The sequence below is a fragment of the Oncorhynchus keta genome, chromosome 32 (assembly GCF_023373465.1).
Source record: "Oncorhynchus keta strain PuntledgeMale-10-30-2019 chromosome 32, Oket_V2, whole genome shotgun sequence".
Taxonomy (NCBI): domain Eukaryota; kingdom Metazoa; phylum Chordata; class Actinopteri; order Salmoniformes; family Salmonidae; genus Oncorhynchus; species Oncorhynchus keta.
Genome location: NC_068452.1, coordinates 28,891,977 through 28,902,622, shown reverse-complemented (window position 1 = coordinate 28,902,622; position 10,646 = coordinate 28,891,977). Strand labels below are relative to the sequence as shown.

General features: G+C 46.1%; 1 protein-coding gene across 1 annotated transcript in view; it reads right to left on the bottom strand.

The window, feature by feature from the left end:
* Positions 1-10,646, bottom strand: part of LOC118364656 (microtubule-associated serine/threonine-protein kinase 1-like) — a 70,850-nt gene that overhangs the window by 3,895 nt on the left and 56,309 nt on the right. Inside the window, exons 9-25 of the mRNA XM_052491283.1 lie at positions 9,906-10,038; positions 9,709-9,776; positions 9,219-9,295; positions 8,819-9,027; positions 8,556-8,694; positions 8,298-8,430; positions 7,511-7,676; positions 7,296-7,397; positions 6,826-6,948; positions 6,066-6,175; positions 3,469-3,629; positions 3,026-3,297; positions 2,697-2,927; positions 2,257-2,486; positions 1,946-2,068; positions 350-486; positions 20-207 (exon numbers count right to left, since the gene is read on the bottom strand). Of these exons, the coding sequence (XP_052347243.1) occupies positions 20-207; positions 350-486; positions 1,946-2,068; positions 2,257-2,486; positions 2,697-2,927; positions 3,026-3,297; positions 3,469-3,629; positions 6,066-6,175; positions 6,826-6,948; positions 7,296-7,397; positions 7,511-7,676; positions 8,298-8,430; positions 8,556-8,694; positions 8,819-9,027; positions 9,219-9,295; positions 9,709-9,776; positions 9,906-10,038 (2,602 nt within the window). The remainder of the gene's footprint in view (positions 1-19; positions 208-349; positions 487-1,945; positions 2,069-2,256; positions 2,487-2,696; positions 2,928-3,025; positions 3,298-3,468; positions 3,630-6,065; positions 6,176-6,825; positions 6,949-7,295; positions 7,398-7,510; positions 7,677-8,297; positions 8,431-8,555; positions 8,695-8,818; positions 9,028-9,218; positions 9,296-9,708; positions 9,777-9,905; positions 10,039-10,646) is intronic.

Sequence of the window (10,646 nt, the reverse complement as noted above, 5' to 3'; positions counted from 1 at the left end):
TATTGCCCTTCATACTGACCCAGGTAGGTGGAGTCGGGGGTGGAGCGGTAGCTCTGTGTGGGGGAGCGGGCAGAGAGGTTGTGGGTGGGGGAGCCTGGTAGGCTGTCCCCTGATGACAGAGAGCGGTTCAGAGAGGACAGGCTGCGGCTGGTGTGGAGCAGGTTCGACTGCTTAGTGATCTTCCTGAACAACGAGCTGCGCTTCTTACTGCGAGTGAGAAGTGAAAAGAGAGAGGTGGGAGGATGAGAGGAGAGAGAGTTAGAAGAACAGAGTCAATGACATTGATTTTCTAGAGCGCTCATCTGAAATCATAGTGTAGCATCTGCTGTGCAGAGGAACCCACTTGTACCTTTCTTGTCCCTCCTTAGCCCCTGTCTTCTTGTTGCGCCGTGCCATCTTGGACTTGTAGCTGGACTTGCGGGCAGGACCAATCTTGATGGAGGTGTTTTCAAAGGGAGTGGTGGTCACCGTCACATTGTTTCCACTCTGGAGAAACAACGGAACCAAAAAAAGTATAGTATACACTGCTTACACAATTATTAGGCACATTGTATTCCTCAGGATTCATTTTGTTGTTGAACAAACACAATGCTCTCAGTCAATCCAAAATGTTATTGAATCTCAAACCTGAATATTTAACAAAGGAATAGTGAGTTTTGTCTTTCTCATGGGAATATATAAGTGTGCACAATTATTAGGCAACTACATTACAAAAATTATTTCTCCCAACTCACTTTTTACTCTCAATTTGTAGAGTAAGTGTAACAAATAAGTAACACAAAATGACAATTAAATAAAAATGTAGGCCTTTCAAAAATATTCAGTGACCAATACAGCCACCCTTCTTTTCAATAACTGCCTTGAGCCTTCCATCCATGGAGTCTGTCAGTTTCTTGATCTGTTCTTGATCAACTTTCGCTGAAGCAGCAACTGCAGCCTCCCAAATGCTGTTCAAAGAGGTGTATTGTCTTCCCTCACTGTAAATCTCACATTTGGGAAGGACCCACTAGTTCTCAAGAGGATTTAAGTCAGGTGAGGAAGGGGGCAAGGTCACTATTTGGGCATCGTTGAGGCCCTTGCTGGCTAGCCAAGCAGTGGAGTACTTGGATGCATGTGATGGAGCATTGTCCTGCATAAAGATCCTGGCCTTCTTGAATGCTGAGGACGTCCCCCTGTACCACTGCTTGAAGAAAGTATCTTCTAGTTTCAGTCCATCTTCAACCCGAAAAGGTCCAACTACCTCATCCTTAATGATAGCAGCCTATACCAGTACCCCTCCTTCACCTTGCCTGACTTGAAGTGGTGCTCTGTGTCCATTATTGATCCAACCACGGGTCCATCCATCTGGACCATCAAGAGTCACTCTCATTTCATCTGTCCATAAAACCTTAGAAAAATCTGTCTTCAGGTATTTCTTTGCCCAATCTTGACGCTTCAACTGTTTAATCTTATTCAGTGGTGGTCGTGTTTCAGCCTTCTTGACCTTGGCCATGTCTCTGAGCACTTGACACCTTGTACTTCTGAACACTCCAGGTCGGTAGCAGTTCTGGATTATGGTGGCACTGGAGGATAATGGGTTCTTGGTAGCTTTACATTTAATTATTCTCCAGTCTTTTGCAGTTAATTTGCACCTTTTCTTCTCCATGTGTTTTATACGCCCCAGTTGACTGTTCGCAACAAAACGTTTGATTGTCCGGTGAAGCTGCCTGGTAATTATGCACACCTTGACATAAGGTGTTATTCACTTTCACCACACCCTCCCTCATCACACAAATACTTATCGCCTGAAAATGGTTCAATCCAATAAGTATTCAAGTTTATATGGTTTGGAGTTGGAAAATGTGCATAGAAATAATGATAAGATTGTGCACGCCGTGTATGATAGGCTTCACCTGTATTCTATACTGTAGAAAAAACACCTGTTGTTTCTTTCCTTTCCTCTCACCTTCAGAATGAGCTCCACCACCTCAGTGTGCACCAGCCCGTGGACAGACTCCCCGTTCACATGAGCGATGAGGTCACCAGCGCAGAGTCCCGCCTCCTGGGCAGGGCCTCCGTCCTCCACATGCTGTGATTGAAGCAGATCAACATCAATCAAAACAAGTCATCATGCTATTGGACAAGTCTGTTTTCCCACTACAAATTGTAGCGATGCTTTTTTATGATGCAGAACTTCTCAAAAAGAGTGATGTCTACTTAACACTACTTTGTCCATGGAAACGAATACAGAACATATCATCTCTATCGCCGTCTCACCCAGACCACGTGGTGTACGCTATAGACATCACTGTCTCCCATGTAGACTCGAATGGCTCGGAGGGTGAAACCGTACTTCTTCCCAGAGCGGTGGATAGTGATGGGAGAACGCAGCACGTTGACGGTGGGCGAGTAGTCTCGGCTGGGGGAGGAGTCACGGGACGACAGGTCGGAGGAGATGGATCGAGGAGACATGGGGCTGGCCAGGGGGGACGTACCATGCTGCTCCACTGAGGAGGGGGGAGGGAATCACAGGAATAAAGTGTGAGAAAAACCATCTGAATAAGTCAATTGAAGGTCAAAGCAATTGATAGTTTTTAAGAAATGTACAATTTTCCATAACAAGCCCAGTTAACCGTTTTAACTGTTTAACATTAATATTGTCATTAGCAACAGACAGCCCCGTTCTTCTCACACTTCCTTGCCTTCCAGCTCCTCACCTGTAGGTATGATGACAGACAGGGCTGTGGTGGAGGCAGACTTGATGACCTTGGTCACGGGTCGCGAGTTGCGCTTCTCTCCCTCAGCTGAGAGCTGGCTGTGGCGGACCCTCCTCAGGACCAGCTCGTTGGTAGCCCGGGACCCCTGGGGCTCTGTTGCCCCAGCAGTCACAGTACTGTTGAGGCTGGGGATGACACCCATTGGTACATCAGCTGGCCTCAGCAGTTTGTCTGGAGCAGAGCAGAAAGATGGAGGAATAATATCATGTAGGTATCAAAGTGTATGTCAAGCCAGGATTCATCCATTATCTAATGCCAAATGTCCTCACCTCCAGCAGTCAACCCATTGCCCTCCTTTTCCTTCCTAAAATCCCCCTGGCTGGATGTGGTGCCCACGGATGTGGTGCCCATGGCCCCCTCCAGAGAGGTGCCCCTGGCCTTGACTGGGGGCTGCCTGGTGGGCACTGGCAGCTCAGGATCGGCCTCTAGTGGGGAGGCGAAGCGGTGAGTGTCCATGAGGGCAGAAAAGCGTCGCCGGGCCCCAGATGGAGGACTGGAGTCACTCTCAGTGAAGGATGACTCTGAGCATGACAGTCGCTTCCTACACACAACAACACAGTACAGAATAGATTTATTGTATTTATGAAAACAAACAATGAGTAATGATAATGAGAGCCTTGATAATGAGGACCAACAATGTCACATTTCCTACTTGTTATGTAATGTAAGAGGGTACTAGTACTAGTCAGAGTACAGTAGTGGTCATACTCACATCTCAGGTGATCCTGTCCTCCAGCTCTTGTCTCTCAAGGTCAGGCTGCCCAGACTCTCTCTCTTGGCCGCCCGGTCCTCCCTGGGACCCTTGTGCTCCCGCCGGGTCACCATCGGGGGCTTGTGCTCCAGCTGGGACAGGTGCTCCATGCTGCTGTACACCTGTAGTTCCCAACAGAGAGAGGACCAATAAGCTTTCAGAACCCACAGAGGGAAAAATTACACATTTTCCCATGACTTTTACAATAGGTTCAGGGGCACAATTAGCTTTCACAGATTAGTCAAGAAGGGGAGATCTGAGCAGAAAGAGACATACGCCTGAGGCATGTGTGTCAATAAAATCCAAGGTTACAAAATTGGTTCTTTCATGACTTAGTCTACCATGTGTGATCGTCACATTAAGTCACTTGGCTCAGACGTTATTATTGACACACATGCCTCAGGCGTATGTCTCTTTCTGCTCAGATTGTGCCACTGAACCTATACAATGAGGGGCATCAAGTTAATCTCGATCAGCAAGGAGTGTTGGAGAAGGGAGGTGAGACAGAAGAACTAATTAGGCCAAAATATAGGTTTTACGTAAACATCAATTAATAGCCCAGGCATTTATTTGCTTGAATCACTAAACACAACATGTGCTTATTAGACACTGGCTTCTATTTGAGTCAGGTGTCTATTTGCTTAAAGCACACAGCGTTTGCTCACTTGCATAGTTAATTGTTTAATTCCTGAATTCACTTCCAGTATTTTAAGCAATATCTTAATTTCCTGCACTAATGTGCTATCATTTACACACTGTGCCACGTTTATTTTGTCTTAGTATGCCTCTTGTAAAAATGTATAAAAAACCCCACCCTTGACAGAATAATTGTTCTCGTTGAATCTGCATTTTTTTTTGCAGGTCTTACTTTCGTCACAAGAGTGAACAGCTGCTTTCTGGGGGGGGTTCTCATCTGTTAGCAGCCAATGGCTAGCAGTTCTCATCTGTTAGCAGCCAATGGCTAGCAGTTCTCATCTGTTAGCAGCCAATGGCTAGTAGTTCTCATCTGTTAGCAGCCAATGGCTAGCAGTTCTCATCTGTTAGCAGCCAATGGCTAGCAGTTCTCATCTGTTAGCAGCCAATGGCTAGCAGTTCTCATCTGTTAGCAGCCAATGGCTAGCAGTTCTCATCTGTTAGCAGCCAATGGCTAGCAGTTCTCATCTGTTAGCAGCCAATGGCTAGCAGTTCTCAGTTAGCAGTTCTCTCATCTGTTAGCAGCCAATGGCTAGCAGTTCTCTGTTATCTAGTTTCTCATCTGTTAGCAGCCAATGGCTAGCAGTTCTCATCTGTTAGCAGCCAATGGCTAGTAGTTCTCATCTGTTAGCAGCCAATGGCTAGCAGTTCTCATCTGTTAGCAGCCAATGGCTAGCAGTTCTCATCTGTTAGCAGCCAATGGCTAGCAGTTCTCATCTGTTAGCAGCCAATGGCTAGCAGTTCTCATCTGTTAGCAGCCAATGGCTAGCAGTTCTCATCTGTTAGCAGCCAATGGCTAGCAGTTCTCATCTGTTAGCAGCCAATGGCTAGCAGTTCTCATCTGTTAGCAGCCAATGGCTAGTAGTTCTCATCTGTTAGCAGCCAATGGCTAGCAGTTCTCATCTGTTAGCAGCCAATGGCTAGTAGTTCTCATCTGTTAGCAGCCAATGGCTAGCAGTTCTCATCTGTTAGCAGCCAATGGCTAGCAGTTCTCATCTGTTAGCAGCCAATGGCTAGCAGTTCTCATCTGTTAGCAGCCAATGGCTAGCAGTTCTCATCTGTTAGCAGCCAATGGCTAGCAGTTCTCATCTGTTAGCAGCCAATGGCTAGCAGTTCTCATCTGTTAGCAGCCAATGGCTAGCAGTTCTCATCTGTTAGCAGCCAATGGCTAGCAGTTCTCATCTGTTAGCAGCCAATGGCTGTTCTCATCTGTTAGCAGCCAATGGCTAGCAGTTCTCATCTGTTAGCAGCCAATGGCTAGCAGTTCTCATCTGTTAGCAGCCAATGGCTAGCAGTTATCATCTGTTAGCAGCCAATGGCTAGTAGTTCTCATCTGTTAGCAGCCAATGGCTAGCAGTTCTCATCTGTTAGCAGCCAATCTCATCTGTTAGCAGCCAATGGCTAGCAGTTCTCATCTGTTAGCAGCCAATGGCTAGCAGTTCTCATCTGTTAGCAGCCAATGGCTAGGAGTTCTCATCTGTTAGCAGCCAATGGCTAGTAGTTCTCATCTGTTAGCAGCCAATGGCTAGTAGTTCTCATCTGTTAGCAGCCAATGGCTAGCAGTTCTCATCTGTTAGCAGCCAATGGCTAGCAGTTTCTTACTGGCGATAAAAACTGATGATTGCCATCACTTTTTTGAGTCATTACTGAATTATTTAATGTAACAAATTAAACATTAAACCTTGTAAACAATTCATGGTAATTCATGGAAACGTTGTAAACAATTCATTTAGACCCAGTATTTATTTCAAACAGGCATTTATTTGCTGAAATGTGTAGTGTGGGCCGGCTATTAAAATGGACAGGTCGGCTATTTGAGACTGTGTTTAACTGAAGTTTAAAGATGAGTAAGTGTAGAGTTTGACCTTGCTGAAGCGAGGGGAGCAGGACGAGAAACGACGGATCTCAACAGGTTCATCATCATTGGTGTCGTCCTCATCATAAGAGTGGACGTGGTGGTAGCGGTCTGAGCGGGCTGGGGACGGAAGAGGACATGACACACACACACACACACACACACACACACACACACACACACACACACACACACACACACACACACACACACACACACACACACACACACACACACACACACACACACACACACACACACACACACACACACACACACACACACACACACACACACACACAGACAAATAGTATGGACAAGTGCCTGAAAGCTCCAAACACAGCTAGTTCATATCTGTATCCCATATGCCAGTGGTATTCAAAGTTGGGGTTGCGACCAAACTGCAGTTATTTTTTGAGGAACAGAGTAAAGATTATTGTATAGGACAATATGCAAACCTTTTTGAGAAATACAATTTTATTAAGTAAATGTATTTATTGGTTTCTTTGATAAGAGATTCAAATGTTATTGAAGGTTATTTGCTGATGTAAAAATCAACATTTTTGTCAATAGATTAGGGGTGGGGTGGGCTTGGGTAACGAGAAATTGTTGCAAAAAAATGGGTTCCCCAGAAATTCTGGAGAAGAGAACGGGGTCCCCGTTGAAAAAGTTTGAATACCACTGCCTTATTCTATACATTAAGTATGCAACGAGTCAGCACAGTTCTCCTCCATGTGACCAGGGGGCAGTGCAGTTAGAGAGAGACTCACTGTCGAAGTAGCTGGTGTCCTCCTCTGACTCTAGGTGGGGGATGAACTCAGCCTTCTGTCTCAGCAGACTGTTCCAGTCCAGTTCAGTGAAGAACGAGTGCTGCTTCACCTCAAATGCACCGCCTGGGGCAGCAAAAGAGAAAGAGAGCGAGAGAGAGAGAGAGAGAGAGAGAGAGAGAGAGAGAGAGAGAGAGAGAGAGAGAGAGAGAGAGAGAGAGAGGGGGGAGAGAGAGAGAGAGAGAGAGAGAGAGAGAGAGAGAGAGAGAGAGAGAAAGAGAAAGAGAGAATTAATGAAAGGGAGAGTGAGAATGAAAGGGCGAGCGAGAGAGGGGGAGAGAGAGGGAAAGAGAGATAAGATGCGTGTTGTTGAGAGAATCTATATTTTCATTATGAATAGGCAGTTTAATCCATTTCTGCTACAGCACACGTCTGATGTTAAGCATTTTGTCAACATGCACGTGTATGCTGACCTGTGCCCAGTCGGACCAGTGGGTTGGTCTGAAGCAGAGTAGAGATCAGATGCTGGGCATCGGCAGGAAGAGCGTCCTCATCTTCTGGCCACACTATGTCGTCTACAAGAGACAGACAGAGATAAGTTGCATTGGACAATGTAGATGTGAGAAAGATGGCTTCAAAATGGCTGTAAGATGCTGCTCAATGAACCCACTAACCCCGGACCTCTCACCTGTGATGACCTGTCCAAAGAGCTCCTCAGGCGTGGCTCCAAAGAACGGCACACAACCCACCAGGAACTCATAGAGGATGATGCCCATAGCCCACCAGTCTACTGGATTCCCATAGCCCTGTCTCAGGATCACCTCCGGGGCGATGTACTCTGGCGTGCCACACACCTGATGGAGGGCAGAACCACAGCACTCCTATGAGAGGTTCTATAGTCATATCTATGGATAAAACCCTACTGGGTGAGATGCTAAGGCCAGTCTCTCTCAAAACGTGAGTGAGAGACATGTGTGGCCAATGCACGTGTTTTCCAAGCTGATGGGATCAATGCGAGAATGCCAGGATGAAACATGAAAGCTTTGGACGTTGTGTTTTCATGTGCAGATGGGTATTCATCAAATGCTAACAGATCTGTGGCTGTGAGAAAGCCGAGCCAATAAATAATTGGGGATTTAATTGAAGCAGCACCATTCAAAGGGTGGGAAAAACAAAACATCTGAAAAGACAGTTGATTATAATAACTGAGGCATATTTGGTTATCATTTTGTTTGATGTCGATCATTTCATTTCTTCACGCTTTGACAACTATATGCACACATTTATAAACTCAGCATTTATTTATTAAATTTGTCTAGAAATAAATACATTAAACATGTATTTAGGTATAGTTTTTGGTCTGAGTGGTAAAGGAAAATGTAGAAATCTAAATATATTACTGCAAATTCATTTTGAACGCCTGCCAAGGTTGTGTATACTGTGGTGGGTTTCTCTGCTCTATATACAGTGCACACCTGTTTGTCCAGGAACTCTCTGGTGTCCTTCTCAATGTGTCCCTCGTACAGGTTAGTGGTGAGGCTCATCAGACCCATCTTAGACAGGCCGAAGTCAGTCAGCTTGATGTGCCCCATGGAAGTGATCAGAAGACTGGGGACAGACAGGTCAAAGGTTACCTGAAACACTCTTCGTGTTTGTAATATAATCAAACTTTGAGTTCACTCCAATGAGTCCCATATGATAATTGTTCAATGCCAACCCAAGTGAGGTCTTACTTGTCTGGTTTGAGGTCGCGGTGCACAATGCCATAGTTGTGGATGTACTCCAGTGCCAAGACGGTCTCGGCAAAGTACATGCGTGTCATCTCCACGGGCAATGCCCCGATGTTTTTCAGCAGGGTGGCACAGTCTCCCCCTGGCAACAGATAACACGTGATCAGGCTGACTGCTAACATTCCCATCACCAGCAATGTCCTAAATGCTGCTCCTGTCCTAAACAGACAAGAAGTGATGCCCAGTGTATTATTGTGTTAACTTACCCTCCACATACTCCATGACCATACAGAGGTGCCTGCGGGTCTCAAAGGAGCAGAACATGGAGACCACGAATGGGTTCTCAGCGAAGGTCAGGATGTCTCTCTCTACGAAGGCCTGCTGGATCTGGTTCCTCAGGATCAGGTTCTGCTTGTTGATCTTCTTCATGGCGAAACGCTGACGGGTCTCCAGGTGACGGACCAGGTAAACAGCCCTGGAGACACACACACACGCATACACACAGTTAGTAATCTGATTTTATACACATTTTACTGAGTAAATCCAGTGTTTTCTCCTAAAACCGTTTAATGGACATCAACAAGATGGCTCAGAGACATGTACTAATGTAACATTCATATGCGTGAACACACCCACACCAACACTCACACCCACACCCACACTCACCCATAGGCTCCATTGCTGATCAGCTTTATGGTCTGGAAGTCAGCCTCTTCGGGCGTCTTCATAGCTCTCATCTTGCCCTGAGGGAGAGAGCATAACAGCAGGGTAAGATGAGACTGGATCTGGCCAGACCTCCAACACCAGGCCCACAGGAGTGACGTCGTCTTTTTCCCCCAGTGCTACCCTTGTCTTCCTGACTTCTTGTCCAGTTAGCTGAATTTTGGCACCTGTCCTGATGGTTGAAGTAGGGCTGATTGCAGGCCTTCAAGGCACTAGAGGATATCCTGCTTTGACTTCAGACTCTAATCAAAGCAAATGGACTCAATTATGTAGAGTATTGTCCACTGTGCCAAGTAATTAGTAGAGGAAGCAGTCATATTCATTAGTCAGCAGGGCCTTGGACTACAGTTTGACTTAACTCAAAGGGACAGAGGGAGAGGGGGGTTGATGGTGGGTGGGCTGGGAAGAGGTGGAGTAGGGACAATGTTCTCACCTCTGTTGAGTCGTCTGTTTCTGGGGTGAGAGGTCCCTCACTGTCGTAGCTGTCCAGGTTCACCATTTCTGGGGACATACAGAGGGAGTACCTATGAGCTGCCTTTCAGCAATACATAGAGTGAGAGAGCAACAGTAGTCAACAAAAGTCAAGTTTCCGTCTTTCTCTCTCTCTCTCGGACTCATTCTCTCGCTCACCCTCTATAGGGTCTCGTGTCAGTCCCAGCTGGCTGATAATGTAGCGAGGGATGTCCGTCTTCATCAGGTGTCCCTCCTTGGCGTGGTCCTCTGCTGCCTCCAGCAGGTGGTAGAACTCCTCTGGATTAAACTCCTAAGGGACAGGAACAGGGTGACCACATTCAGTGTGACACAGGTATAACACTGCTTGAATGAAGATATAACTAATTTTATTGCACGCACTACAGACGCTATATCGGTTCGCTAATACAGGACTAGTAAAGGCCTAGTACACTACTTTTATGAAGCCATTTAAAAAAAAGAATGATTCTGATTTTTCAAGTGGGCCCTCAGCACCCTCAGCACCCTTACTTCCCGCGTCTAATAATATAATAATATATGCCATTTAGCAGACGCTTTTATCCAAAGCGACTTACAGTCATGTGTGCATAAATTCTACGTATGGGTGGTCCTGGGAATTGAACCCACTACCCTGGCGTTACAAGCGCCATGCTCTACCAACTGAGCTACAGAAGGACCGTCTATGCATGTACCAAATAAAAAATACAAGTTAAATGGGTTTCCATCACATTTTCAACTCTGCTGATGATTTTGTCACAATTTTATTTTGTATATAGCGAGTGTGCCCACTCTGGTATTGGCACAGTACTGTATCTGCGCCCTGCGATCTGTTGACTAGAGCACAGCCTACATCATGGGTATTACACTCTTAACCTACGAGGTCGGAACCTGCTGGTTATC